The sequence below is a fragment of the Phoenix dactylifera genome, chromosome 4 (assembly GCF_009389715.1).
Source record: "Phoenix dactylifera cultivar Barhee BC4 chromosome 4, palm_55x_up_171113_PBpolish2nd_filt_p, whole genome shotgun sequence".
NCBI classification, from domain to species: domain Eukaryota; kingdom Viridiplantae; phylum Streptophyta; class Magnoliopsida; order Arecales; family Arecaceae; genus Phoenix; species Phoenix dactylifera.
In genome coordinates this window covers 29201979-29228101 of record NC_052395.1, presented here as the reverse complement: position 1 = coordinate 29228101, position 26123 = coordinate 29201979, and the positions used below count along the sequence as shown (strand labels likewise).

General features: G+C 37.8%; 1 protein-coding gene across 2 annotated transcripts; it reads right to left on the bottom strand.

Annotated features, from left to right (window-relative positions):
• Nucleotides 1-1187: 1187 nt before the first annotated feature.
• LOC103707333 (protein tesmin/TSO1-like CXC 2) lies at nt 1188-11153 on the bottom strand. 2 transcript variants are annotated; one of them, XM_008791772.4, is made up of 11 exons: nt 10772-11153; nt 9317-9474; nt 8460-9225; nt 7052-7524; nt 6894-6968; nt 5663-5843; nt 5449-5544; nt 5305-5371; nt 2063-2234; nt 1572-1978; nt 1188-1486 (listed from the first exon to the last, which is right to left on the bottom strand). In XM_008791772.4, the coding sequence occupies exons 1-10, from the start codon at nt 10823-10825 to the stop codon at nt 1573-1575; spliced, it is 2448 nt and encodes an 815-aa protein (XP_008789994.1). In that variant the 5' UTR covers nt 10826-11153; the 3' UTR covers nt 1188-1486; nt 1572. The 2 variants fall into 2 exon arrangements, with proteins under 2 accessions (XP_008789994.1, XP_038981982.1); XM_039126054.1 differs by lacking the exon at nt 10772-11153 and adding an exon at nt 10398-10609.
• Between the last annotated feature and the right edge of the window lie 14970 nt (nt 11154-26123).

The following is a 26123-nucleotide window of genomic DNA, read 5'->3' as shown; positions in this document are numbered from 1 at the left end:
CCCAAATTTTTTGAACCTGTTCTAGTAATTTATTTTTAACATGCATCGCACGTGTCCGGCTGCAAATATTAGTAAAAGCTAAAATGGAATCATTTGCCCCCCAAAAAGAAAGTCAACCATGAACTCACCTTACTGCTAGGTTGAGAGCAGATGATGATTAAGTATGAGGGAAGAGGCTTGGAGGTGAACATTTTTTTTGTATAAACCTGGAGATTGGATCATGGTTCCATCACATTGCAGGCACATTGGTCATTAATCATTTTTGACCTTTCCCTTTAAGAAAGTATGCGCCAATTCTGATTTCCAATGCAATCAGGAGACAAAAAAAACTTTCTGAGATGTCAGCCAATAATTCTTTGAATCAAGCCTGTTCAAACATATTTTTATCATTAAGAAATCAATCTCTATAGTTTGAGCTAAACTCAATCGATACTATTTAGAAACATTTTTTTTTTCAATAATATACAACTGTTGCATGCCACAGCAAAAGCCGCTCATTGCAGGACATGTTTTGCAAGTTCTAATTCATATTTACCATTGTGTATCACGATGGCTTGCAGCTTCCCGAAACAGAGCTTTTCCTAAGTCTTTTCCAAGCAACCAAACGTAGACTTAATGCTAGAACTTTCAAACAGATAAGCCTGTAATTATATCTGAAAATTACAAAATTAGAAGAAAAAAAAATTAGCACAATCAACACCAATCATTGGAAGCTTCCTTAAGCTTATTCACACAATTCCCAACTCAATCCATCCACATCCATGACTAATATATTTGACATCATCATTCAATTCCCATGATTCTCTATTTACAAATTCCTGGATAAAGAATCTGCACAGCCAAAGAACAGAACCCCACAGAAGTCCATAAGTTGAATTATATCTCCACTTAGCCACTAACTACATAGAGGAGACATGGCTGCATTTATCGTAGCGGACATCAATCGACCAGTTCAGAAAAAGGAACACAAATCAAGAACAATAAAAAGGGAAGATGCACCAAAGGGGCATTGGCTACACTTGCGTGCATATGCACAAATTTACCACCTTGAACAAATAGCAATTTACCAACTTCAACGAATTGCCAACCCAAAAGCAGAAGGTTTATGCATCATCTTACCAGATAGAATGGCAGTAGAACAGTTGAGAGAACTAGGCATCTATCATCTTCTATTTAGAAGGATAAAATGTAAAAGAGATGTGCCATGGTCTCGTCATAAATATACTGACGTAGGAAAACAGTACACGTGCTGAGAGGCAGAAAATAAACAGTAATATCAGACAGGCATCTCAAAACAGGTACATCCAAGAACAGAGCTCAGTTATTTAACATTGATTGAAGCAAATCGTTGCTGTTTATACTTCACATGTTACCAGGTTACACTACTCAAGTTTTGGCCCAGAGCAAGGACTCTTATGGAGCGAGAAATGGCAATTTATGGCAGTCTTTATCAATCACATGCCACCCAGCCTTGCAACTTCACAACCTGATTCAAAAAGATATAAAGAATGCCTCAAAGATAAACTTGAAAATATTGCAAAAATACTAAACAGCATAAAAAAGGGGCATACCTCAGCTACATGTAGATGAACTAAAAGAACTGTTGGAATGGTTCATGGGATAATCTTCACATATATCACCTGCGAGTGATGGGAATGAAGGAATAGATTTTAGGATCAATTTCTTGCCACCCTTGCGGCTTGGGGACAACCCAATTCCATTATGTGGAGGTGAAACCCTCTTTCGGTTAGGGGAGGCAGTCTTCACACCATTGCTTGGTGATGCATCGCATCTCAGGATATCTGGAGTATCGTCCTCAAGAACGGTACTTACATGCTTCTCAAGCTTATGTTGAGGAAGTGGGATTTCAGACTTTCGGATAGGCTGAGATGTAAATAGCCAAGGAGAGAACCCAACAGAAAGTGTAGAAGATCTTGGGGGCTTTGCACTTGAAAAGAGTGGAAGTTTGACACATGGCCTGAAAAAATGGTGCTTCTAGTATTTATTTTTCAGAAAAGATTACTGAAACCAAAATAGGGAAAACACATAAAAAATGCTGAACCTGCGAGTTTGCAAAGGTGTCACGGATAAAACATTTTCAGAAGAATGGTTATCTTCAATCTGCACATTAGCATGCTGTTGGCCATCATCATCTGGTTTGTCCTTTTCCCTCTCACAAGGATTTGTTTCCTCCCGTCCCTGTTCCATTTCTTCAGCTCCTATCGGAACAATACCTGTCCAAGCATGATAAGGCAAGAATGCAACTAAAGATAAACAAGCTAAAACCAGAATGGGAAACAGAGGAGCTGGGGGCGCTAAAACCATAAACAAGCTAAAAACAGCATGGGAAACAAGAAATATCTCTTCTATCTCATAGGAGAATTTCCCTAATGGGCTGGCAAATAAAAGATGCAAACCATCACTCTGTCATATCACTGGCCCAGAATCTAATGACCCAAATCCTCAGGCCGCCCACACTAACAGCTCATCTGGGATACCACTCATGAGCACTAGGGTCCTAAGGTTCCGGGATACGAGGCCCTAGACACTAGGCATACTACAAGATACCAACTTTTGTTACATCCAGACATCATAACAATGTACCTAATACCAATTATATAACTAATTCCCTTTAACCTCACCATGACCCAGTCAATTATCTGCTCCACAGTAATAAGCACATCACTAGAACTTAACACAGATCTCTGTGTGAGGAAACCAGACCTTGGGCTTCTCCCTTATTCCATTTGGCACTCTCATGAATTTCATTGTAGACTCCATGTAATCCCATGTATGTTAGTAGTCTTGAATTTCCGACAGGAAAACACAAATTGGTTTTCAATTTGGTCTCTTAAGACATATTTACAAGGCTATGAATTGACAAGGAGAAGGCATAAAAAAGATATGACACCAAACTTTCAGTAGCCTCATGTCCAATTTGCTTAACTAGAGAGGCATACCAGAAGTGGCAAGCACTGGAAAGGAACATATTGCTGGAGCTTTTAATCAGCAGCCAAACTCTTGTTGCATATGCCAAAGTTGGTGATAGTAAGATTTAACACAAGGCACCAGAAGACATTTGTTAGTCATCATAGGAAAAATGGAGAAAAATATCTCTGCATGAGAGCATGAGCGAGAAAACACACCGAGGAAAGCAAGTCAGAAAACTGAAAAATACAGAAAAGATGAGAGATCTTGGATAACACAATGTCTAAGATGGCTGCAGAAGTATAATAGAATACTTAAATATGAAAGCAGGTACCATCCACACTGACATTAAAAAGACAAAAAAAAGGGGATCAAAACATAGCAAAAGACTTTGAATGAAATAAAAAGCACCATGTGGCTGAAACTCAAAAGTATAAGTGCATCAAACAATGTAAGTTATCGACACTCTCTATCATAAAAGTTCCTTTTGGCAGTGATAGCATGACCAGCACCACAAGAAAATGCTTGGCATAATGAGACATGTGAATAGGATATTGAACTGAAAACTCACTGTGATAAGATACCCGTAAACCCTCCACCATTATTCTCACTATGCTGCAAACAAAGCCTGAAGTGGCATGTCCTTACAAATGAGTTATCCGATCCCTAGAAATAAAAGAACATTCATATGGCTCTTTAGAGATCATGGCAACCCTTCTAAATTTCAGTGCCACCTTTCCAAAATGAGAAGGCAGAAGAGGAACTGGATATGTCAAGTTTAGTGTTTTAAAATAGATACGCTCAGGAACTAAGCCATCAGTATGGTCTAAAAAGAAAGTCAACTTCCCTCTAGGTGAACCAACGATCCAATCGTCTGGAATAGCGAGCTAAATGTTCATTAGCAGGAGAAAATTACAGTTGACAGAGTCAATGGCAGAGATATCCAACTCAACATTCATTTTCAAGATGACAATTTTCACTAATGACGTCATAAAATCTAGAAAGCAGGAGTTGGAGCAATGCCATTAACATAAAAAGAGGAAGTGACATACCAATATATACAACTTTAATGGGTTATGGTCCTCTCATGTAATGTGCAAAGACTACTTTATTTCTACAATCTAACTACACATTAATGAATCACTATCTAACAAAGACAGTGCTGAGAACCCTAGAGAGTCAGTAGTTCATTAATTAGAAAATTAGTGTTTTAGAATGTTTTCAGATGTATACATAATCATGTACCCTGTTATTTAAAATAATTTTGTAATTCAAAGATATGATTTTAGACAGTAATGGCATTCGCTTGTGTTAATAAAAGATTGCAAGATTCTGGAAACCACGGAATTGGAATATTCAACTTTAGAAGAATTTTCCAAATTTAAGAGTTTTACTTCTTTGACTTTTTTTAATGAGCTATCTCCTAACAACTGATCACCTCCTAAAAAATCAAAAATACCAAAAATAAAAAATTTGGAATCTGGGAAAAGTGTGGAATTGAGATCATGAATTTTAAGTTAAAAAACTCAAAAGATATATATTGCATTAAAAACAATCTCTAAAGTAATTATACACTGTTAAATATCGGGACATATGGATTTCCAAATTTGCAGTTAAATATTTGATACTGACAGAAATAGGTTCATCTTTTGAAAGGTGTTGAGATCAACCTCTTTCCTCTTGTTTATCAATCTTAATCTTCCCCAGGGCCCTCCTTGCGGTTTCTTCATTCAAGTTCTTCTTGCATATATTGGAAGAAAGTTAAACACTCTGCATGTTTTACATAATTGTCTCATCTATGTATCATTTAAATCTTCTTCCCATCCCCAAAAAAAAATATCATCTATATTTTCTACTCCTTTTCATCCTATCAAACCAAACATAATGAGAAGCATCTTGAAATATTATAAAGCCCCCTTGCTTCCTGAGTGTCAATTTTAACTCCCATTCCATCACCATCGAAATGTTTACCAAGCTGGAAAAAAATAATAAAAGGAAACTACAAATATGTTAAAGAGCATGTGAACTTGTGAAGTGATAACATAATGGTTGATTCCAAGATTCCTTAAATGCCAAGGGAATGAGTGAGAACTAAGAATTCAATAAATCACTTTTCATGATCTCCAACTTCAGAATATTGCAATGCAGAAAACCAAGTATTTTTGACAAAACATGATGGCAATTGAGCCAAATCTGGTAATCAAATAAGATACAGGTGCAGGAAAAAAGGCATGACAACAAAGCAGAAACAAAGAATCATTTAGTAAAGCTGTTTGCAAATTTGAAAGGAAGCGGAACATAAGTACTCATCCAGGGAAAGTGGCACTCAAGTAGTCACAAACAATCTAAGGTGTGGATATATCGCACAACACTCACCCTCTTTCCTTCCAAAGGCATTCTTGCATCCCTCACATCTGCAGCTGATAGAGCATCCAACACCACCCTTAAAAGAGAAACCAGCTTCCAGTATCAGATAACATACAACAGAGAAAGCATGTTTAGAGAGCCAAGAGGCAGAACCTGATAGCACTCGCAGTACTTCTTCAGGCAATTTGACTTCTTGCAGTTGCATCCCCTTTTATGGCGGGCTGAAGCTGGAGTCTTGTTAGCATCTTCCTGAAGGGTACCAAAACGTGATCTCGTTAATAGCAAGAGAAAAGGATAAGGAGAGAAACAGATGGGGGAAAGAGAGGGACAGAAGCAAGTAGGAAAAGATGTCAGGCAAACTACCTACCCCAATTTCCTGGCCGGTTTCAGATGTCCGAATCACTTTAGGAGCAAATGCAAGAGGATTGCGGGACTCTATCTGCTTGCGAGTAGCGAGAACCATTTCCTCATGAATTGGCTTGTTAAAACATCCTTGGCATGAGCAGGGCTCTGAACAGTAGACTCCAGCAGCAAAACACTCACAGTAACTGTATGAAATGTCATAGAATAATAGACCATTTTACATTACACTATGAAACAAGTTTGCTTTAAAAAGAAAGATACACTAACTTCTAAGATATGCATACAAGAAGCTCTGACAATAACATTAAAACACCACAAATAACACAAACTCCTCTCCCAGAAGATTAATTTTATCATAGAAATCAAACCAACATTAACAAAAAGGTTAAAAAAAAACAAGATACTTCCAAACATCCAACAATATCTGACCAGCAGCTGACCATTTTAATGTAAATTTGGTGAAAAGGAACATGCAAAACTTATCTCCTTTAGAAGTAATATCAAATCAGGGGATAGATAATACAAAAGGCAGAACTACGTCAGAAATGACTTAGCTCATAGAAAAAATGTAATTACAGAAAGTGTTATAGCCCTTGCCTTCTCTTTTCACAAGGAAGGTACCAGTTCACCTTGCTTGTAAGGTCTCTTGTTGGTTGTACCTGACATCTAGGTTCTTATCCTGCCTTTAGCAGAGATGGAAAGGTTAGGGGCATTTGGCAGAGGGGGCTAGCATGTTTGTGTAGCCCATTGCCTGCAGGTCTCTTTCCAACCAAAAAATAATAATAAAAAAAGGCTATAAGTTAAAAGATGCCACACAGGTCAGAGAAGATACATTCTCCAACAATTATAAGGGGAGGGGGTAAGGCTTGATCAACATAAAAACCGAGCATAACTTGTACTGATAAGATTAATCTTTGAGTCTATGAAACACTGTGAAGAAAAAATCTAGTTAAGATTTAGAATTTTTAACTATATAAGCAGTACTAAGATAACTGGAATTTCAATTTACCTGCCCAAGAGTATCCTAAGTAAGAAAAATAAATCAAGCTATCAGGTTCAGGAATTTCCTAGTATAATGAAGAATTTTTTTGGTATTAGCCCGACATTATGAAAAACATGAGGGACACATTATGAAAAACATGAGGGACAAAGAATGGCATATATCAACTAATTGCAAGATTTATGTTATATAACTCCAGATTTACATAAATATGAAATGCCAGAAGGAATCTTACAGTTTCAGGCATTTTGACTTCTTACAATTGCAACGCTTGCATGACTCGCTTTCACCACCATTTTCTGACTTGCGCCTGGCTCATGATTTTTCAGAACCAGTTATATATTGAAAGACAGAGATAACGAGGCAATAATCCAGTGGCAGCTGATAATATACCTTTTTTTCTTTGGACTGCCTTGATTTAGCTCCTCACCATTTCCAAGTGCAGGAACCTGAGATGCATCATCATGCACAATCTGAAGGTTCTGGACTTCATTTCCAGTAGGACTCATATCCTTCTCAACAGCCAAGGACTTGCTTTTCTGCCCAGATGTTGTCGGGGCAAAGGGGCCAACAGAACATGGCATGCTCTTTAATTGTTTCCCAGAAGCCAATGTCTCTTGAGTGACCAGTCGGTCTTTCGAGGTTGTTGCAAGAGTATTCAAATGTAACCCAATACCAGGCAACACACATGGTGAATGACTAGTTCCAGGCCTGGAGCATTTATCATCAGAAGCCATTTTCTCATTTGACAGCAATGAGGTTGAGGAATGGAAGTTTGAGTTGTCTTGCAAATTCTTCTTAGAAAATCCAGCTGTATCAAAAACCAGACAGCGCCTTCGCATGCCACGCTGTTGTTGGAAGTCAACCTATAGAAGAGAATTAGCAACAGTCACCGCATATTCTTAAGCAAATAATTTATGCAGCTGAAATTGGATAACCAAGACCTAATCACATGCTTTTCCAAGTCAACTATAGAAGAGAATTAGCAACAGTCACCGCACATTCTTAAGCTTATAATTGATGCAGGTCAAATTGGATAAGCAAGACCCAATCCACATGCTCTTCCATGAAGTCGGACTATAAAATATTGGGCTGATAAAAGGAAATTACCCAGGAGGACACTGAACATGCAAATTATTGGAAGGCAAGACCATTTTAGACGTCACAAACTGCAGTATCTGGACATGACAAATATAATAAAATGAGATGTTTCATTGTAGCCATCATTCACAATTTGTCAACAGTGAGTAGTTGGATACTTGCAAGTAAAGGGTGGGTATAAGTGATGAATGACATCTCAATCAAAACAGTAAAGCAAACTACCCCATAGATTAAGCTGCAATTCATTCACTAAAGTACTATTTTCAGCATGATTTTAAGGCACCTTCAACCCACCACAACTCTAGGAGGAACAATAAAGCATACAGCTTAGTCATCATCCCAGGCTGCTCCTCTTAAGGAAGGATCCAAGGAACAACCTACAATTCTATGCTCTGTAATAACAGAACTTCCAATGCAGTTTATTATCTACCCATCTTCCCAAATGAGTGAGCAGCAAATAAGTCCACTAAAAAGACTGAATATATCAGGCTCGTAGCAGAATGAGAGGAAGGGTCTCAAGGGCTAAATTCCCAAAAAAGAAACTGTTACAAAAATATGCAATTTGTTTGAACCATATGACATCCTAGTCATATGATGAAATAACAAAATTAGAATAGGGAAAAAACTAAAGACAAGAAACAAAGTGCGCAGGGAGAAAATGTCAACTACTGTATCCATGATTTCTGATAAGAAGATCTACCTTGTGGCCTGATTGAATGTGATCACCGTTTCCATTGGCTGTCTTCTCGATCTGATCACTCAATGCAACTTGAGTTTGACAAGTGTCTGAAAGAATTTGCGGGGTATGATCTGTTTCATCTTCCTTACCATTTTCTTCGCTACAGTTGACTGGAGGATCCTGTGAAGCAGTTTGGACACAAGGACCAAAAGATTCTTCAGGTTGTGTTTTCTGTGAACGTTCAAGGTCCTCTGCAAGCTTTGAAGAATCTCCTAATTTCTCAATAGGCCCTTTGCAAGCCTCTGATTCATTATTGGAATCAAAAATCGACAGGCTATCACCATTATCAGAAATTAAATTCTCCCAGTCACACCCTACCACTTCATCTCTGTTGTGCTCTGGTGGATGATTTTCCAGAAACTCGGTTTCAGAAGCATAAAAACTTTTTCTCTTGTCCATACCATTTTGAACAAAGCGAACCAGTTCTAGTGGTGCATGGCCAATATCCAACTTAACATCCATTTTGATACCAAAGCAAGGTGCAGTATTATGGTTGGGACTACCAGGGTAATACTGCTCAGGCTGAGACAAATTACTAGGTAGAGTCGAACATTCATCAGGAGGGTCGATAGTAGCTTCATTAAGTGAGCATATTATACTGCAATTTTCTCGGGCAATAACAGTGCATCTGGATAGTCTAACAGCATTTAGGGCCCCTGTACTTAGGTTGCTTTCATCCACATTATCAGAAGAACTCTCATATTTTGAGAAGTCTGGAAAAGAATTCCTATGAAAAGAGAAAAACGCACAATGAGAGCTAAGCATTTATAATAGGCAACAGCAGGTTATAAAAATGCACAACCAAGATGATTATATACCTTATCAAAAGTTTTGATTCCCTTTGTAAATTGGCATGTGGTGAACTAAAGATGGAAGAAATAGAAGGCAGATATGATTGCGCACTGTGTACGGAATCTAAGGATTTGACAGGCTGGATAGGTGACAAACTATTGATGAAGTTGAAGACGGGAGAATCCTGCAAAAATAAACAAAATCAATAGGAAAATAACCCCTGAAACCTGTTAAATCTCCGTGAGCAATTCAACATACTATATAAGCCATACTTCTGGTACTGAGAAACCAAACAGTTTTATACACCTATACTTAATACCAGGAGAAAGGAGGTCATGAACTGGAAGGAACAAACCTTATCCTCAACCAGCTGATAGGGATATGTAATCTTCAACCAGATTTTAGTTCGAATAAGGAGAAAAAAAATACATATGAACTCTGAAAAATAGAAACTAACTATCCTCTTATCTTAGATCAAGGGCCAGTGAATATTAATTGAGATATCACAGAATGGCAGAACAGCAGCATTGACTAAAAGGAGGTTGCCAGTAATATGATAGGAAACGCATGAGAAAAAAGTCATGGAACATGAGACGTGAATTGAATCGAGAAAACTAGCCTACATTCGCATCATTATTGCACAAAGCAAATGCTATCAGTAACAGCACGAACGCAAAGCCAAAATAATTTCTCATATAGAAAGATTTGCCAAATATTATCCTAATCAAACTATATTCTTAAAGATAGATAGAAGGCCAAGCAATTTGATGCACACAAAGGCCATCCAAAGCATTTTAAGGGCTGCATCAGTGGAGGAAGAACGAAAGAGGTACCAAGGCCTGCAAAACTCAAAATATCTGCTGCATCATTTGGATTATCCCCTCATTTTTAAGAATAAGAGTAGGGAATACTCAGATCCATAAGTTAATTACTCGGATCCTGGAAGACGGAATGAGGGAAGTAGGAGTGTACATTAAATTCAAACCCTTGCAGATCCATGGAACCAAGTCATCCGAGCCAAAATGCCAATTCGCAGAATGCAAACAAGAGGAAAGGAACAGGAAATTAAACCCTAGAGTGCAAGCAGAGACCAAAAATAAAACCTACCTAAGTGGACTTTTCTAGCACATACATAACATCCTCTTCAAGGAGGAATCTTTAACAACAACAGTTCAAACTAAGCAAATCTTTCCCCACAAACAATAACAAAAATCCAGAACGCCCGAAAAAATAGAGCAGAAAAACAAAGAAGCCGCGAGCCATCCAAACCATCCTGAGAGAAGACCAATTGACCACCCACATAGGCACAAACTTCACCGATCGAACAAACTGAAACCCCAATTTTCCACCAAAACCCCCGCATAACACCAGACCTCCCCGTCCCCTCCAAATCCAAAGAAACAAACAAGAAAACCCAAAAATTGGCAATAATATCAAAGAAAAGGCGAGACTTCAGCAGAAGGGCAGCGAATCGAGATAACCTCGAACTTAGAGAGCGGCGTGCCCGCGATCTTGCTCCTCTCCGGCGTGTCCATCTCCTCGGAACGCCCCCCCTCCCCCCCTTATCTCTCCTCTCTCGTCTTCTCTTCTCCTATGTCTCTTTCTACGCCACCGCTCTAGATTTCAAGAAATGCGAAAGGCGGGAAGTCGATTTTTTTTTTCCTCTCCTTCTACTTCGCCCGTCCCTACCACGGTCGCTTTTTTTTTATCTCACCCCGAAATTTATAAATCGCCAGCGCTCTCCACGTCGCGGCGAGGCTGAAAAGAGCAAAAGACGACGACTCGGCGGATGAGAGAGTAGGTAAAGAGGACCTTTTTTTCCCATGGCTTTTGTCCCCTCCGAAGTCGAATCCCGTCACCGCCTTCGAGAGCCTGTCAGTTCCCCCGCTCACCCGGCAGCAGTAAGTTCGCTGCCGGTTACGCCTCGTCCTCCTTGGAGTCCGATCGCTGAGATGGTGTGGTGCTTCGCGGTGAGGCTTACGAAGCCTTAGTTTGCGGTAGCCGTTGCACGACTTTGCCGGCGGGGGCGCTGTTCAAGCGGGGAAAGGAGCGGAGGGAGCGGCAACGTTGACGCTATGATTTTGTTTGGTATCAAATTATTAAAGAGACCTGGAGTTGACTCAAAAAGGAACTCGGGGATCGAGCCATGAGAGATGATGGTGGGGTCCACAGTAATAATGTGAGGGTCGTAACATCGTTGTGGGTCTGTTGGTAAGGTGAACATAATTTTTTATTTTTTTCTCAAGTAACGGTTGCGATTAATGGGAATGATACCCGGCCGGTTAGATTCGGTGCATCTCTTTTGCCAGCTCTCTTTACCTGACTCTGCCACTAGGGCACCCAAAAAAAAAAAAATAAACTGATGAGCTGTTCACTTGGAACACCGAACAGTGAACGAATTGTTAATCGTGGAGCACTGTAGGAGGCCATAGCAGGCAAGTGGACCCAAAACCTACATTCTTTTTTTTTTTTCCTGTGAGACTGCAAAAATGTTGGTGAAAACGTACACAAGGATTTGGGTGGAGGATGCAAGCATGCGCGAGAGGGGTTGGATAACGAGACTGCCAGAATCTGCTGAGACTGTGTTTAATCTTACAACGAGATAAATCTTAACTAGTTATATAGGATCAAGAAAAGGCCAGTCTTTTTGAGCTGTAATAGAAATAGTATCAAAGCTAATCCGACTCATGGCTTATGTAGGTTAGAAGACACTGCTACATGGATTCATGAAGATTGGCCACGAGCTAATTGTGGTATTTACAATTGTATTTAAACAAATTTGAATCATTAGCCTAGAGAAAATGGCAGGACTTAAGTAGGAGGAGTTGTGAGGATCTGTGTGGACGTGTATTTAGTCTCACATTGATTATCCGCTAGATAAATCTTGAGTCCTTGTACAAGATAAAGAAATTTGAATAATACCTTTCACCTAGTTTTTTTTGATGAAATTCTGAATTGTGATCGAGAAAGTCTTCTGCAGTTATGTAGCCAAATGGGATGTTGATATAGAATGGTTCAGATACATCACGCACGGCTATTATTTGCTCCACCTTGTTTGTTTTAGATGAGCTAAATGTGAAGCTAATTTTTTCAGGGTGCAATAGGTTGCTCGTGAGCACAGGTATATGCTTTCTCCTTTTTTTTTATAGTATAATATAGCTTAGATGGGCACAAAGACTATTGCAGATTGGTGAAGAGGGTTGGATGCGCAGACCATGGAAGCTGTGTCATCTATTGTTTAGTAAGAGTAGATTCTTCATCTACTTTATGGAATAATTTTGTCTTTTTGAATGGTAACTTTGCGAAATAATTTGCGATGCATGGCCTACCATTGTCAAAAATAAGATCCATGGTAAAGTAGACCAACTAAAACTAAGTAACTACATGTTCTAGATTTGACTTGGATCTGAGATTTGACCCTATTGGGTACAAAATGTTGAATCTGTATGTAATGTGTAATTATTCAGGAGAATAGGGGAGGCAAAACTCAAAAGCCACCCCACTATTTGACCCAACCAGTCTCACTTACTCTTAGTTTGGAACCCATGCCCCAAGGGAGACCAAGTCTAATCTCAAAAAATAGGGACTTATGTAAACAAGGGCTTAAATGAGGTCCGATACTAATTGGAATCGAACCCCTGACCTCTTGTTTATCTAAGAGGTGAGAAATAATAGCATACAAGCCAATACTTGGTGTTGTGTGTAATAAGTATATAAAACATTTGTTTTATTGTGTTTTATGTGTATTTGTTTGTGGAATGAGATATGGGGTTAAGGAATGTTGGTGAGACAAATTTTCATACTCCCTAGCAAATGGAGATAGCTTTAGACCAAATACTGGGATTTCTAAAGGCATGTTTGGATCTCGAAAGAAATTATACATCTATCAAGATGTTTCAATGGGTCTTCTTCTTAGAAAATATGATCCCTTTTTCATGGTATTTTTAACTTAAGATATAGGGATTGGTTACTCTAGTTGGAACCCCGCCATCTCTTTCAATCATGCTCCTCTCTTATAATTTCCAGAAGCAAAATCCATGGCTAATAAAATCTTCTGGCATCCAAAAATGTCCTTAGTTCTTCTATCCACAAGGCTGTTATGCAAACTTCTCATTTCCGAAAGAAGGCAACCATTTTTCGAAAACGCCGACTTTATATTTAATAGGAGTTGTTTGGTCAGGTAACTAAAATAAACCTTGTCATCTATTTATCTTTGAATCAAACTATAGCCCTGTCTAGATGCATAGATAACTCATGCATTCAATGATGCAGTAATGGATTATTATACTTATTCAAAACTTGTAAAATATACTTATTTCAAATATATTATGATATTTTAATTTTAATAATTATTTTTAAAAAAATTCAATCCTTTTCGTTTCGAAAGAAAATAAAAAATAAATTACTTTATTTTATTCTTTATAACATTTTGAAAACCTTTTTATTTAAAATATTTAAAAATATCAAAATTTTCAACATATTTCTATAAATGTATATATTTTTTTATAAAGTTCTTTAAAAGTAGATAATTCACATTTCTCCTTATTCATACTATAATTAAAAAGAAATGGCACTTGATATAGAATCTTTTTAATATCCTATACTGTACATTTTATATAAATAGTTTTTAAGTTTTGTATATATTTTTAATACAAATCAAGTTGGATCGGTGATCCAAATTCTTGGTTAAATCAATTTCCATGCAAATTTTTAATAATTATGTTATAGACTATTACTTGGTTATGGTGCTTTGTATGCAATAACGATAGTAGATCTTGTATTAAAAATTACTTTTATTTAATTATTAAACTATCTTGACTTCATAACTTGTTCATAGGATGAAATCAAGTTGAAAATAGCGTATTTACTCCATCAAAAAAAAGGGGTAAAAATATGATCTATAATCAATTTAACCTCTAATAACCAATAAGCATCAAAGATATTTTTTTAAAGAAAATCAAAAGATATTATACTCCTTGCTATATTGATAGATTATTTATAATACATTAATAATCACTAATATTATAAAATAGATTAAAAATTCTAAGCCTAACCTGACCTACATTTTCTCCAACTATTATCTAATTTGACCAATCTTGCAACCCATTCAGTAAATAGATCTAGCCAAATTAAGTTAAACCAAGCTTATTTAGCCTATTAAAATTTGTCAAGTAGAAATAGAATATATAGTAGTCAATATATATAATTGAAATCTTATTAGCTTTAAAATTTATTAAATATTTGTAATATCTTTTCTAAAAAATTCAAATACATATTTAGTGGTTAAATATTATCATCACAAAAACTCTGAATTAGTTTGCAATGATACTAATTTATCATAAAAATAAACTATATAATTAATAATGAAAATTATTAGTTATACAATAATATATAGATGGCAGCATTTATTTCATCAATAAATAGTTAGTATTCTACAATAAAACTACATATATTACCAATTAAGTTCTATTTAGTCAGAAAATATTATTCTTACAAGATGCCATCGTAATATAAATTTTTTTTAGCAATTTCTATAAATAACCATCACGACATTATAGACCTTTTAGTAGCGGTTATAATTAAGATACCATCGTTATATAATAACTTTTAGCAACACTCTTAATGAATTGCTGCAATATTATGCATCTTTTATAATACTGCCTAAAATCATTATTGAAGAGCATTTATTTTGATGCATTTTTCTGAGTGTTACTAAACTTTTGTTGCCATATGCTATTTTTGTTTAGCAGAAATATCAGTCGTGGTAAATCTGCCTGTTCACAGTCATGATCACACTTGGTGCCATCTTAAAAAGAAATGGGCATGTCCACCCCTTCTAAATTAATGAAAATGGCTTGAACTCATTTATTGTTATTAATATATATATATATATATATTTTGCTCCATTGGCACTGACATGCATGCCCTCTGGCATTTCTAACCGCATCGTTCATTCCAAGGAAAATAGCATTCCATTCCCTTCCCTTAGCAGAGGCTCGAAGACCCAACCCAGAGTTCTACCCACCCTTCCTTGTCCCCCAACGCTTGTTCTTATTCTTATCTCTAACTAAATGCCAACCGATCTCAGCGGGAGCATTGTAGCAATAATGAATTCCTCATGTGCTTTTTTTCCCTTCCTCTTTTTTTTTTTTTGCTAAAATAAAAATATACATAACGCGTACGGATATAACTAAAAAAGTTAAAAAGTAATACATCACGGAGAGCAATAGATAACTCCGTCTCGCCCACCCATAAGTAGTCTCTTGAGTGGTCATCAACAAAGGAAGTCGCTCAATCCACGGCCCCATTGACTCCCTGAACACATGATTTACCTGGATCACCATCTTGTTATAAATAATGGCCCGAATGTCTCTTAACAGCGAGTGGTAACCGTCAATCCTAATCGAAGCCTGTAGGATCTATCATCTATCCAATGACTGTCACAGAGTTACCCTTCAAGAGAATTTCTTATCTCAGCAAAACACGCCGAATATAGCTCAATCCAGACCGAGCCGCTCTCAACTCCGCTGCTGGCATCGAGGTATCAAACAAGTGGCAGCCCTCGGCCGTGATCATCCTAAAATTCAGTCCTCGCCCTGCAAGACGTATCCATCGAAGTTGATTTTGAGGAAACTCGGGGGTGGATGCTCCAGGTGAAAAACATTATATGGAACGCTCTACAAGCAGATATAGGGCCCCAGATATTCTGAACTGTTAAAGATCTATCCAAACAGATCGCACGAGAGGCCTCCACTGCCAGCATCTGCGCCCTTTCCACTGCCACCCTGGGTGGGGTCCTCTCGTTTTTTAGGTGCTTAAGAAACCTTTACGACGTAGAGGTTTTTTTTTTTTTTTTTTGGGTGTCGAGGCATCGTTGTTGTAGTACGGCGTCGTCTCTCGTTTCTTTAGGTTTGGTGGTCCCTGGGAGGAGGTTGGCCCACGCCAGCTTTATGATGATGTCGTGTTCTTTTGTGACCCGGCCTGATGCAACCCCACAGGTTGGAGGAAGGTGCGAATTATGGCAGCCACCTGCATGCGGGGCTGAATCACGTGAAGAGGATGAAGCGAGAAAAAGAGAGCTCGGTGAGTTTACTTTGGCGTTTTTTTTTTTTTTTCTTTTATAACTTCAAGTCACGCACAGTCTTTTTTAATATTTTTAACTTTTCGAGTTTCAACTTGTGCTTCCCACGTGCTCTGGGCTCGTACTGATGGCTCCATGATTGCATGTCATGTCACCAAGCAGGTAAAGTGTCAAACTCTGCTCTCGGCGTAAATTGTGAGATGGGGATGGAAAGAAGAGAGTGAAAGCATGAGGTTTGGGAATTTGACACAATGATATAACTTGGGTGAGATGGTTGAAGCATGATGTTTAGGAAGATAAAATTGGGCAAGAAAAGAACATGCATGATGTTTGGAATGTGAGACCAGGATTTAAGTGGAGTTATATGATTGAAGTATAATGCTTTCCTCCAGTTTTAAATCAAAAGCATGTTATGTGAAGACATTGATGGAAGACATTGTCAAGAGTGGAAGTAATCTAGCGAGGATACTGTAAAAGAGCAAGAAAAAAGAAATGCAAGGAGTTTTCTCGACAAGCATTCTTCTTACCATTTTTTTTTTTCGCTACAACGGATAGCTTATATCCTTTTATATGGATACATCTAAAAAACTCAAAAAACAATACATCACGAAGTGCTACAGGCAGCTCTCTTTTTCTGACCTATAGAGTTCCTCTAGAGCGATCAGTCATGAACGAGGCCACCCAATTCGCGGCCCCATTAGCCTCTATGTAGATGTGTTTGACATGGAACACAACATCACCTCTCACCATAGCCCAGATATTCTAGAGCATGGGTGGCACCCACCCACGCCATCGGTGCCTTTCTAGATCTAGCCGATCACCGTAGTTGAGTTACCCTCCAGCAGGACTGCTCTAGCTTGCAGAACACACCATACATAACCCAAACATGCCCATACCGCTCTCAACTCCGCCTCCGGAATAAAGGTGTCGAAGATTTGGCAAACGCTAGCAGCAATCACCCTAGAATCAAAGCCCTTAATGATGAAGCATGTACACTTCTTCTATCATCATCAAGCATGCATCCATCGAAGTTGACCTTAAGGAAACTCAGGATAAGAGCTTCTAGGTAAAAAACATCGTTCGAGGCACTACAAAAATAGGCGTAGAACCCCTCCCTTCTCCATCTTTTGTTGGTATTCATAACTTCAAAGAATGGGCTATTTTATTCAATCATAAGATGGTGCCAACATTTTAGTCTTTTAGGGGATATGGAACAAGATCAAGGATATTCCTGAAGATCAAGCTACTAGAATTTTTTTCAGTATTCTTTGGAAAGAGTTGACAACATGGAAGAAGCCATCCAATCCTTCTCATGAGTTGTACTTCTGGTAATCTAGAATTTTTTTCTTGCTATATACTTTCATCTCTCTTCACTTATAACTGATCTTCTTCTCTTCTAAGTTGTGATTATTTCATCTTGATCAATAAAAGCCAGGTGGCTCCATTTATCCTCTCTTTTCCACTCAAAAAAAAAAAAAAAAACATTGCGATTCAGTGCGACAAGGATGGCCTGGTTCAGTGCGAGTTCCCCTAAATAACGTTATGCTGCTGCAATGATTGCTGCAAATCTTAGCCCAAAGGGTGGCAACTGTTAACCTGAAAATAAAAGTTGACCCAATCCAACTTGGTTTGGGACAAAGGTTGTTTAATTGGGACTAGAAAGGGGTCAAATTTCTTTGCCCAAACTTCAAATGCATTAGTTATGAGTTAGAGCTTTGACCCGAAGGTAGAATTTTGTTCGAGATGAGAAAATAAAGATTTGATTGAGTTAAGACTTCTATCACAACCTAAGATCTCACATCAAAATGATGGACAAAAGGTATTAATTGGGTTTATTAGTTATGTATCAATATTCCGGTGTATAATCGTTGTAGGAATAAAAATATGCCCACATGAAATTTTATAAGTTCTTCTTGTTTAAGCCTTGATGTCTTTATTGAACTAGGAGTCTAAATCCAATCATAAATACTATATTAATAGAGTCTAACAGGGTATTAATGGGTTTTTGATGCATGGTTTCTCAATATCGAACCATATCCACCAAAGTGGTGGAGGGTGTAGGCAAAGGGGTTTTTGATATGAGGTTTTCTACTTCAACTTTTTTGTAGAAATATGAAAATATAATTAGTCGACAACAGGTTACCCTAGTATTTTTCCTATAATATACTTCATGTGTGGCATTTGTTTTAATTTCTGAATAAAAATAATAAATATGCACAGAAGCAAAACCCCTGTTTTTAAATCCGATTATCTAAAGTAGGACAAGTATGGAAACCATTATAGCATTAATGCCTGCAAATTGTTGGACGATTAGAATTGCTATGAAAAAAAAAAAAAAACATTGTGGATGACTTGGTCGATTCATGGGATCATGAAACGGATGCTTGTCGTGTCATTACTTGCAAGTACAATCTCTTGAAACTTTAAATCTACCTTCTCGGCTTTGTGAGTCATCTTCCTAAGCATTGCTAAACTCTCCATTAATTTCTCAATCTCAATGAGATTTGCGAGATACTCAGTAATTAAAGAAGAACAAGGTTACAAGATTGGTGCCATCACTCTAGCAAGGCTAAGTGATAGCTTCCAATCCCGCGGCTTTGTATTTAATGCAAAATAGCTCATTATATTTGCCACAGAGACCCTGACATTATAACTAGATGGAAGAGAATATGGAGTGTTCCATGAACGTAAAGCAGAGCAATCTCTGATCAGAATAAAGGAACCGCCTGCCAAGATAAAGATATCCAATTCATTTCAATATGTAAAGTAAATTTATTGATATAATATTACTGCTTTTAAAATGAGGATGATTTTCTTTTCTTTTCTTTCTTTTTGAGATATGCAAGGGTCCACAGATTTATTAAGGAAATCTTTAGCTTTCAAACATGAAATGAGAGTTTGGATGAGCTGATATATATTAAACAATACTTACCGACTTGAGTGCTAAATAGATTGTGTTATGGCGGTCAATGACCAAGATAATATGGCATGATGAGATTTGTCCAACTCAAAACTCATGGTAGCTCAGGTGCATCTAGAAACTCTGTAACGCATTATGGTTGGATCTCCTTTGTCGAGATTAGCGGACCTAAAGCGACGAACCTCCAAGCCTGATATCTTTTGGCTTAGTTCGGTCACCTCGGCCATGTAAGCCGAGCAGGATCTTTCCGTGTAGGAAGCAGCTCAGCCCTTCTGCCTCAAACTTATATATAGTCTCAGCAATCTTATCATGTGTTAAGTTATTATGGCAAGGTCTCAAGATTGTTACGCTACGTTTGCAATTTGTTAGACACACCCTGAGTTTATTGGAATACAATTCACTGTAGATGCGGGATCCTAGCTATAAATAAATCTATTGGTCCTCCAACAAGAAGGTAGTGTGAAAATTATCATTGCCAAGGAAGACTCTGTCTCTCTATTCTTTCTCCTTTCTTTTGTCCGCATCTAAACTTAAGGATCGAAGGATCTAGCCAAAGTCAAGCCGGCGCTGTTGTCTCACAGGTCTATGGAGGCAGTCCATGTCTGTGTCATGGGATCGGCGACAACTGATAGTATAGTAATATTTCATGTTTTCTACTAAATGAAATGATTGCAAGTATAACATTAAATATAATACCATAGTAGAAACATTCTTGTTAAAAGAGGTAAAAGAACACCTGATTGCCGAACTCCACATCCACACCAAGAAGTATTCTTAAAGTCCCCATTGAAAAGTTCCAAAGTCATCTCTCATTGATTAATTCATGGGCTTGTGCCAAGGTTAATTGACAGAGGGAGAAGTCCATCCTTTCAAGGTGCTTGGGCAACTGTGGGGCCTTTATAGGCCCGTAGTAGCACATGTAACTGGGCACAGGTGCATGGGTCTGTAAGGTCAACGTGGCGACTCTCTTTGCATTAGCAAGTGCAGTAACATAATGATGGTCATGCAATGATTTTAAATGCCTTTTTTTTTTGTCATGTCATAACTTATAAGAATTGTTATAATATTGGAAATTACATCTATGTCTTTAAGATAATAAAGCATCATTTTTGATGTTTTAAGTAGGCACTCTTATGAAATTACACATCACAATCAACTATGTGAATGGTGTTGAACCAAAAAAAAAAAAAAAAAAAAACTGTGAATGGTGACCTGAGTGATACCATTATTTTGCAGTTGCTATTTGTTTTTGTTTTTTTTTTTTCCTGTAGAACAGCCAAGAAAAGCTCTTCATCGCCAGTGCTCTTCTATGCCTCAGAGCTTTTTCTCCGTATATTACGTACAAACTCACATTTGCCGCACGAGGAGGATAAGAAGAGGACTGGGAATTGGAAGCCACATTTATGACCCTGCAACGACGATGCCGTAAAAGTTTGCACGCTGGTAAGCGCCCGCTGGGTGCAACGAGTACATACATACATCAGCGGACCAAAGGAAAACGTGACCAGGACTCCCCGAGACCAGCAGCGTCCCTTACGTTTCTCACACGCGTGATTCTCCGGTTGTTCCTTTTAGCCGAGAACCAGCTCAACTTTCCAACCAGCTCCCATCATCTCTCGTATATTTAAGAGTGCAAATGAGTTGGATCGGATCGGACCAGATCATAAATAATCCTAATCCAACTTGGTTTTTTCATCGGATTCTAATTATAGATCCAGATCCAACCCAATAAAAGATCGAATTGGATTAGATTCATAACTACAATTTTTGACCTAACAGGTCATTCGGGTCGGGTCTATGTATAATCCGGTCACAACCTAAAAAATTCGAGTCCGCTTCGGGTTGGATCCGAGTCCATTCAACTTTACAAAATAAACCCATATCTGAATAAATTCGGCATAGAGACATAGTAATAAAGAATCAAGACCATAACAATTTTCAAGTATCGCAAAGACTAAAAAAATCATCTTGTTTTATGGATAATTCTTTTGAAACCACTTTTCGTCACAATTCTCCAGTATGTTTCAAGAAATTGCAACCCTAATCAAAAAAGAAAGGAAAAAAAAGCAAAAAAAATCACTAAACAAAAGTAAAAAGAAAAAAGTTATAAACTTTCAACTAGAAAAGAAAAAACTAACTGATCGAAAGCAACTCCTCTAGTGCACCCATGGTCTCCAACGACCCCTTATACCTGCTCTACACCTCATCTCCCCAGACTCCTCCATATCTAATCCCAATCCTGCCGCTAAGCAATCACTATTCCATCCATCGACGAGCTACACAACTTTTCCTCCTGCCCTTTCTCCGCCACCTCCTCCTCCTTCGGCAAATTGATCTGCTGCCGCTCCGGCGACTCGTAGATCGAGAAGCCCTAGATTCTCTATCAAGCCCCGACCCTTCGATCCCATTTCACCTTTGTAGCACGATCGGCATCTTTCCAATCGCCCAAACAATCCCTGTGACAGACTCAAACTTGATTAAATCCTCCACCAAGGTCCATCGAATAGTCCTCCGATCCTGCCAGTGCCAAATAATGATTCCTCTCAACGAGAAAGGAAAAAAAGACCTCTTTCAAACATGTCGGGTCGGGTCGGGTTAGAATTTAATAAATCTAGACCCAACTCGAAAAATAGAACGGGTCCAATTTTAGGACCCGATCCGGCCCTACATGTTCTTTAAGTCGAGTCAGATCGGATCTAAGTGGGTCGGATCACAGGTCAATCCGGCCTATTTGCAGTCTTAGATCTACTGATAAAAAAGTGCTGGTGGAGATCAACCATAAGATCACCGCCTTGGAGCCGGTATTTAGCAAATGAACTGATTGGTGGTGCCAGTCGAGCCCTGCTTTTATCCCCCAAAGAATCATCAGCCCCCACATCAAACCAGTAAAATGAATGGTGTTCTGCCGTTCTGGTGGGTGATCCTTAGCTTTTTCTCTACAATTGTCTCCCATCATGCACCCAAACACAGCAATCTCGCATTGTCTTCTTTCCCCCCAAAGTCCGACCGCCCCCAAAATTGCAATAATGGCATCCATAATTTGCAGAAAGATTTCGGTGCAACTTTTTGGAGCCTGTTTGGATGATGAGGCTGAAAATCCTATAAAAATAATAAATTAGATCAGTAAATTCAGCATAATCATAAGAAAAAAAAACTGAGTTAGGCCTATCTATATTCACAAACATTTTGAAATAATATTAGATTATTGTGCAGTTTTTATAACTAGCAACTTTTACGGCACACAACCATCCACTTTTTTTTTTTTTTTTTTTTTTGCTTAAAGAAAAGGGGTAGGGGGGAGGAAGGGACAAGTCCAACCCCACGTAGCAGCCCCCACTGGGCCCCCGCCCCGCCAGAAGAATGTTCGATGTGGGCAGAAATGGCCGTGTGTTGGGCACCCCGACCGGTTTTGCTCATACCCCCCACCCATGGGCCCGGCTCAGCTACCCCTCTGGGCTCTGACTCGAGTCCCAAGTGTGAGTACGTCACACCCGGCACCACCCCGGCTACTAGCGGTTCAAGAGCGGTCCTATACCTCAAGTCCAAGCAGTGGCCAAAGTAGTGAGCTCCGGTCCACAATTTAATCATCGCCGCAGCGATTCGAACTTGGGACCTTAAGGTTAGAGTTTCTGCTCAGTACCACTAGGCTAATCCATGTTTACTCTATTAACACAACCATCCACTTTTCACTAACATAAATTGATAGATGCCAAAATCTCAGGGTCTAAGCCTAAAAGATACTTGGGCAGTGACGCAAGCCACCAATAAAACCAATTAAGTTGTTTTGATCAAAGAGCATGAATGACTTGGTTACACCACAAGAGTAAACTGCCTTTTGGAGGATTGGATAGGGGTGATGATCCTTGCTAGAAAAATTTGTCTCTGAAATTTGCCCTTGGGGTTAAAATGTAAGTTTTTGGGGCTGTTGGGAAAGATAATTGGGAAACTGGGCCTTGGGAGAACAACTAGAATAGTGCATATTTCAGCACTATTGAGAAAGCTACCAAATATTTGCTTGTATGCATATTTCTTTCAAAGAAGAGAAGTGGGCGATGATATAATACTGAACTTGTTAATCTTGTTATGTGAATCTAATGGTTGTTTTATGATCCGTGTTAAGGAAGTAATTTGTAGCCAAAAGGTTTGGTTTTCATTAGCTATGATGTCATGCTTATATATACACTTCATATGGGATCAATATTTCTGTATCAAAGAGAACAATATCTCTATGAACGATATGATCCATATAAAGAAAAGATCTACAAATATATATATATATATAGTTGGCAAAATTAAGAAATAATTTTCATTACATGGGATTATAGAGCTGCCCATATCCATCCAATATGGTACTAAGAGAATCAAGAAATAATTTTCATCAAATCAAAGAATTATAGCTGCACATATCTACCTAATCTGGTGCCGAGATAATCAAGATATGATTTCCAACAAGTTAAAAGAATGATTTCCATCAAATTGAGAATGACACCCACGATCCTAGTGTCCTTTTGTTGCAGGAAAAAACAAAATTAAAACTCAATTTGCTCAATTGAACTATATATCAACAAAAGAGAAGTTTCGCCCTAGAATCATATTCCATTCTCAAATTTTGTTCTACTAATCTTGTCGAGAGATGAAGGAAAAGCTAAGATGAGTTGTGCTGGACCTCAATCCGCTTGGACCATCGATCACCTTGATGAGTTACTAAGGGTGAAAGTGGATCAGATAATTTTCATCCGAATTTATTTTTGTATCTAAAACTATTAAAATATGGATAGAAATTTGAACATCCGACTAATATTTGTATCCATATCCATATCTGTAAAAAAATAGATATGGATATGGATAGACAACTATCCAATCCGAATTCAAATATCCGATTCCATTTGTAGCTTTATTTAATTTTATATAGCACTCATGAACTCTTAATAAAAATAAATTATCATATTAACATGCTATTAATTTGATTTATTATCCACCTTGCAATATTTTTGATTCTGTAGTCATAAAGTTTAATTATCTGATTTAAATACTTATTTATATTCATACTTTCGATATCCGACTTGTATCCATTCTTGTTTAAAATAAATATAAATATAAACCTTTGCATCCGACTAACAACAACTGTATCCGTATCTATATTCGTTAAATAAAACAAATCTATATCCAATCTATATTCAATCTATATCCAATCCGATTCCAATCTTATAAATTACTCTACACATGTATAGTTTATATGGCCATTGTTTCCATAATCCGTGCATGTCTTCCATCACCAGGGTTGCTTCCACGCTCTGGAAAACGCCTCGATAGGAATCAATGGGAACCAAGAGGGCCTCAAGACCAAGCAAAGCGTATCCAAGACCATTAAGGGTACTCCTTTCATTTCTTATTTTCTTTGATGTAAACACTTCATTTAAGTTGGAAGAGGCAAAAGTACCACAAGAAGCTCCATTTTTTGTGAGTTTACATGGTGTTACTGCTGGAAAATGGTCGTACGTGTCGCATCTCGACTCCTTTCAAAGCCTTAGAAGAAACTTAATGCAGGCCCGCTGATTCTTCTGTTGCGCCCTCCTTAGCTGCTAATTTCGTAGTGGTTTTGACTCAAGGACAATTAAAAGTAAGATAAAAATTTAAGGATGGTAATTTATGGCTTGATCTATCGATTAGATCGGCAAAGGATTTGCTTTAAATAGATTCAGATTTGATATAAATGAATTTAGATCATAAATAGATCAACAAACTTGTTTATTAAATAGGTGGGATTCGGATTTAGATCTTTAATTCATTTAATTAACCTATTTAATAATTAAGTAGGACTGTGATCCGGACTATTTAATTTGTTTAAGATTTGTTTAATCCGTTTAAACTTTGCTTAACCTCTTTTTGTCCTTTTTAATTGGATGTGTCAAACCTATTTAATCCTGCGTAAATTCATTTAATCTATTAAAAACCCACTTAATATATTTAATTTGGAACCTATCTAATAAACAATTTATGTAGGTTGGATTGAGCTTGGGCTACGAGTTTAATAAATATGTCAGGTTTAAATTTAAATTTTTGGTTTTTTTAATAAAGTGGTTAAGGTTGGGTTGAGAAATTTTTAATCTAACTTGCATCCAACTTGATCCATTTTCGACCAGACCTAACCCGACTGCCATCCCATCATAGGATGGGTCAGGCAAATCTACCATTGGATCATCATGTGCTTATTTTGAGATCTATGCCGGCAATTGAATGATGGACTTCGGAGTACTTTGATATTTGTGCAGTGGATGATCTAATGGTGGATTCATTTAAAATCCCACTTGTTACATTGCATTAGACGTGCCCCGCACGACATGTCTTCTCCTTCCACGTCTCTCTTGCTTCCTCCTGCGTGCTTCCTACATTGTCTTTTCTGACCTCCTTCCCTTATAACTCAAATCACCTCCCCCACTTGTGATCGTTCTCTTTCTTGAGTCTCGCTGCGATTCAATCTTCAGTCTCCTTCACATTTTATTCCAGTTCCCGTTTGCCTTATATTTTGTGTCTATTTGTAATATATTTTTTTCTTGGGTCATGTGAAATCCAAGTTTGTGATTCTAGAACTAGTCTTTTATGTGCATAATAAGCAAAAAGTTAAAAAGGAGAATTGATGTGCATGAGGATTTGATTCATATAATGGTGAGAATGATATGGGAGATAGATGACAAATAACTAGATAGAGATTAGTTAAAACATATCTTCAATTAATTTAGAATTTCTCTTGGTTCTTGGCAACGTGTAGGATTCGAAGTACCGAGTCTAAAATAAATAAATTGATGTTTGTTTTTTTAGGGTATCATATTTG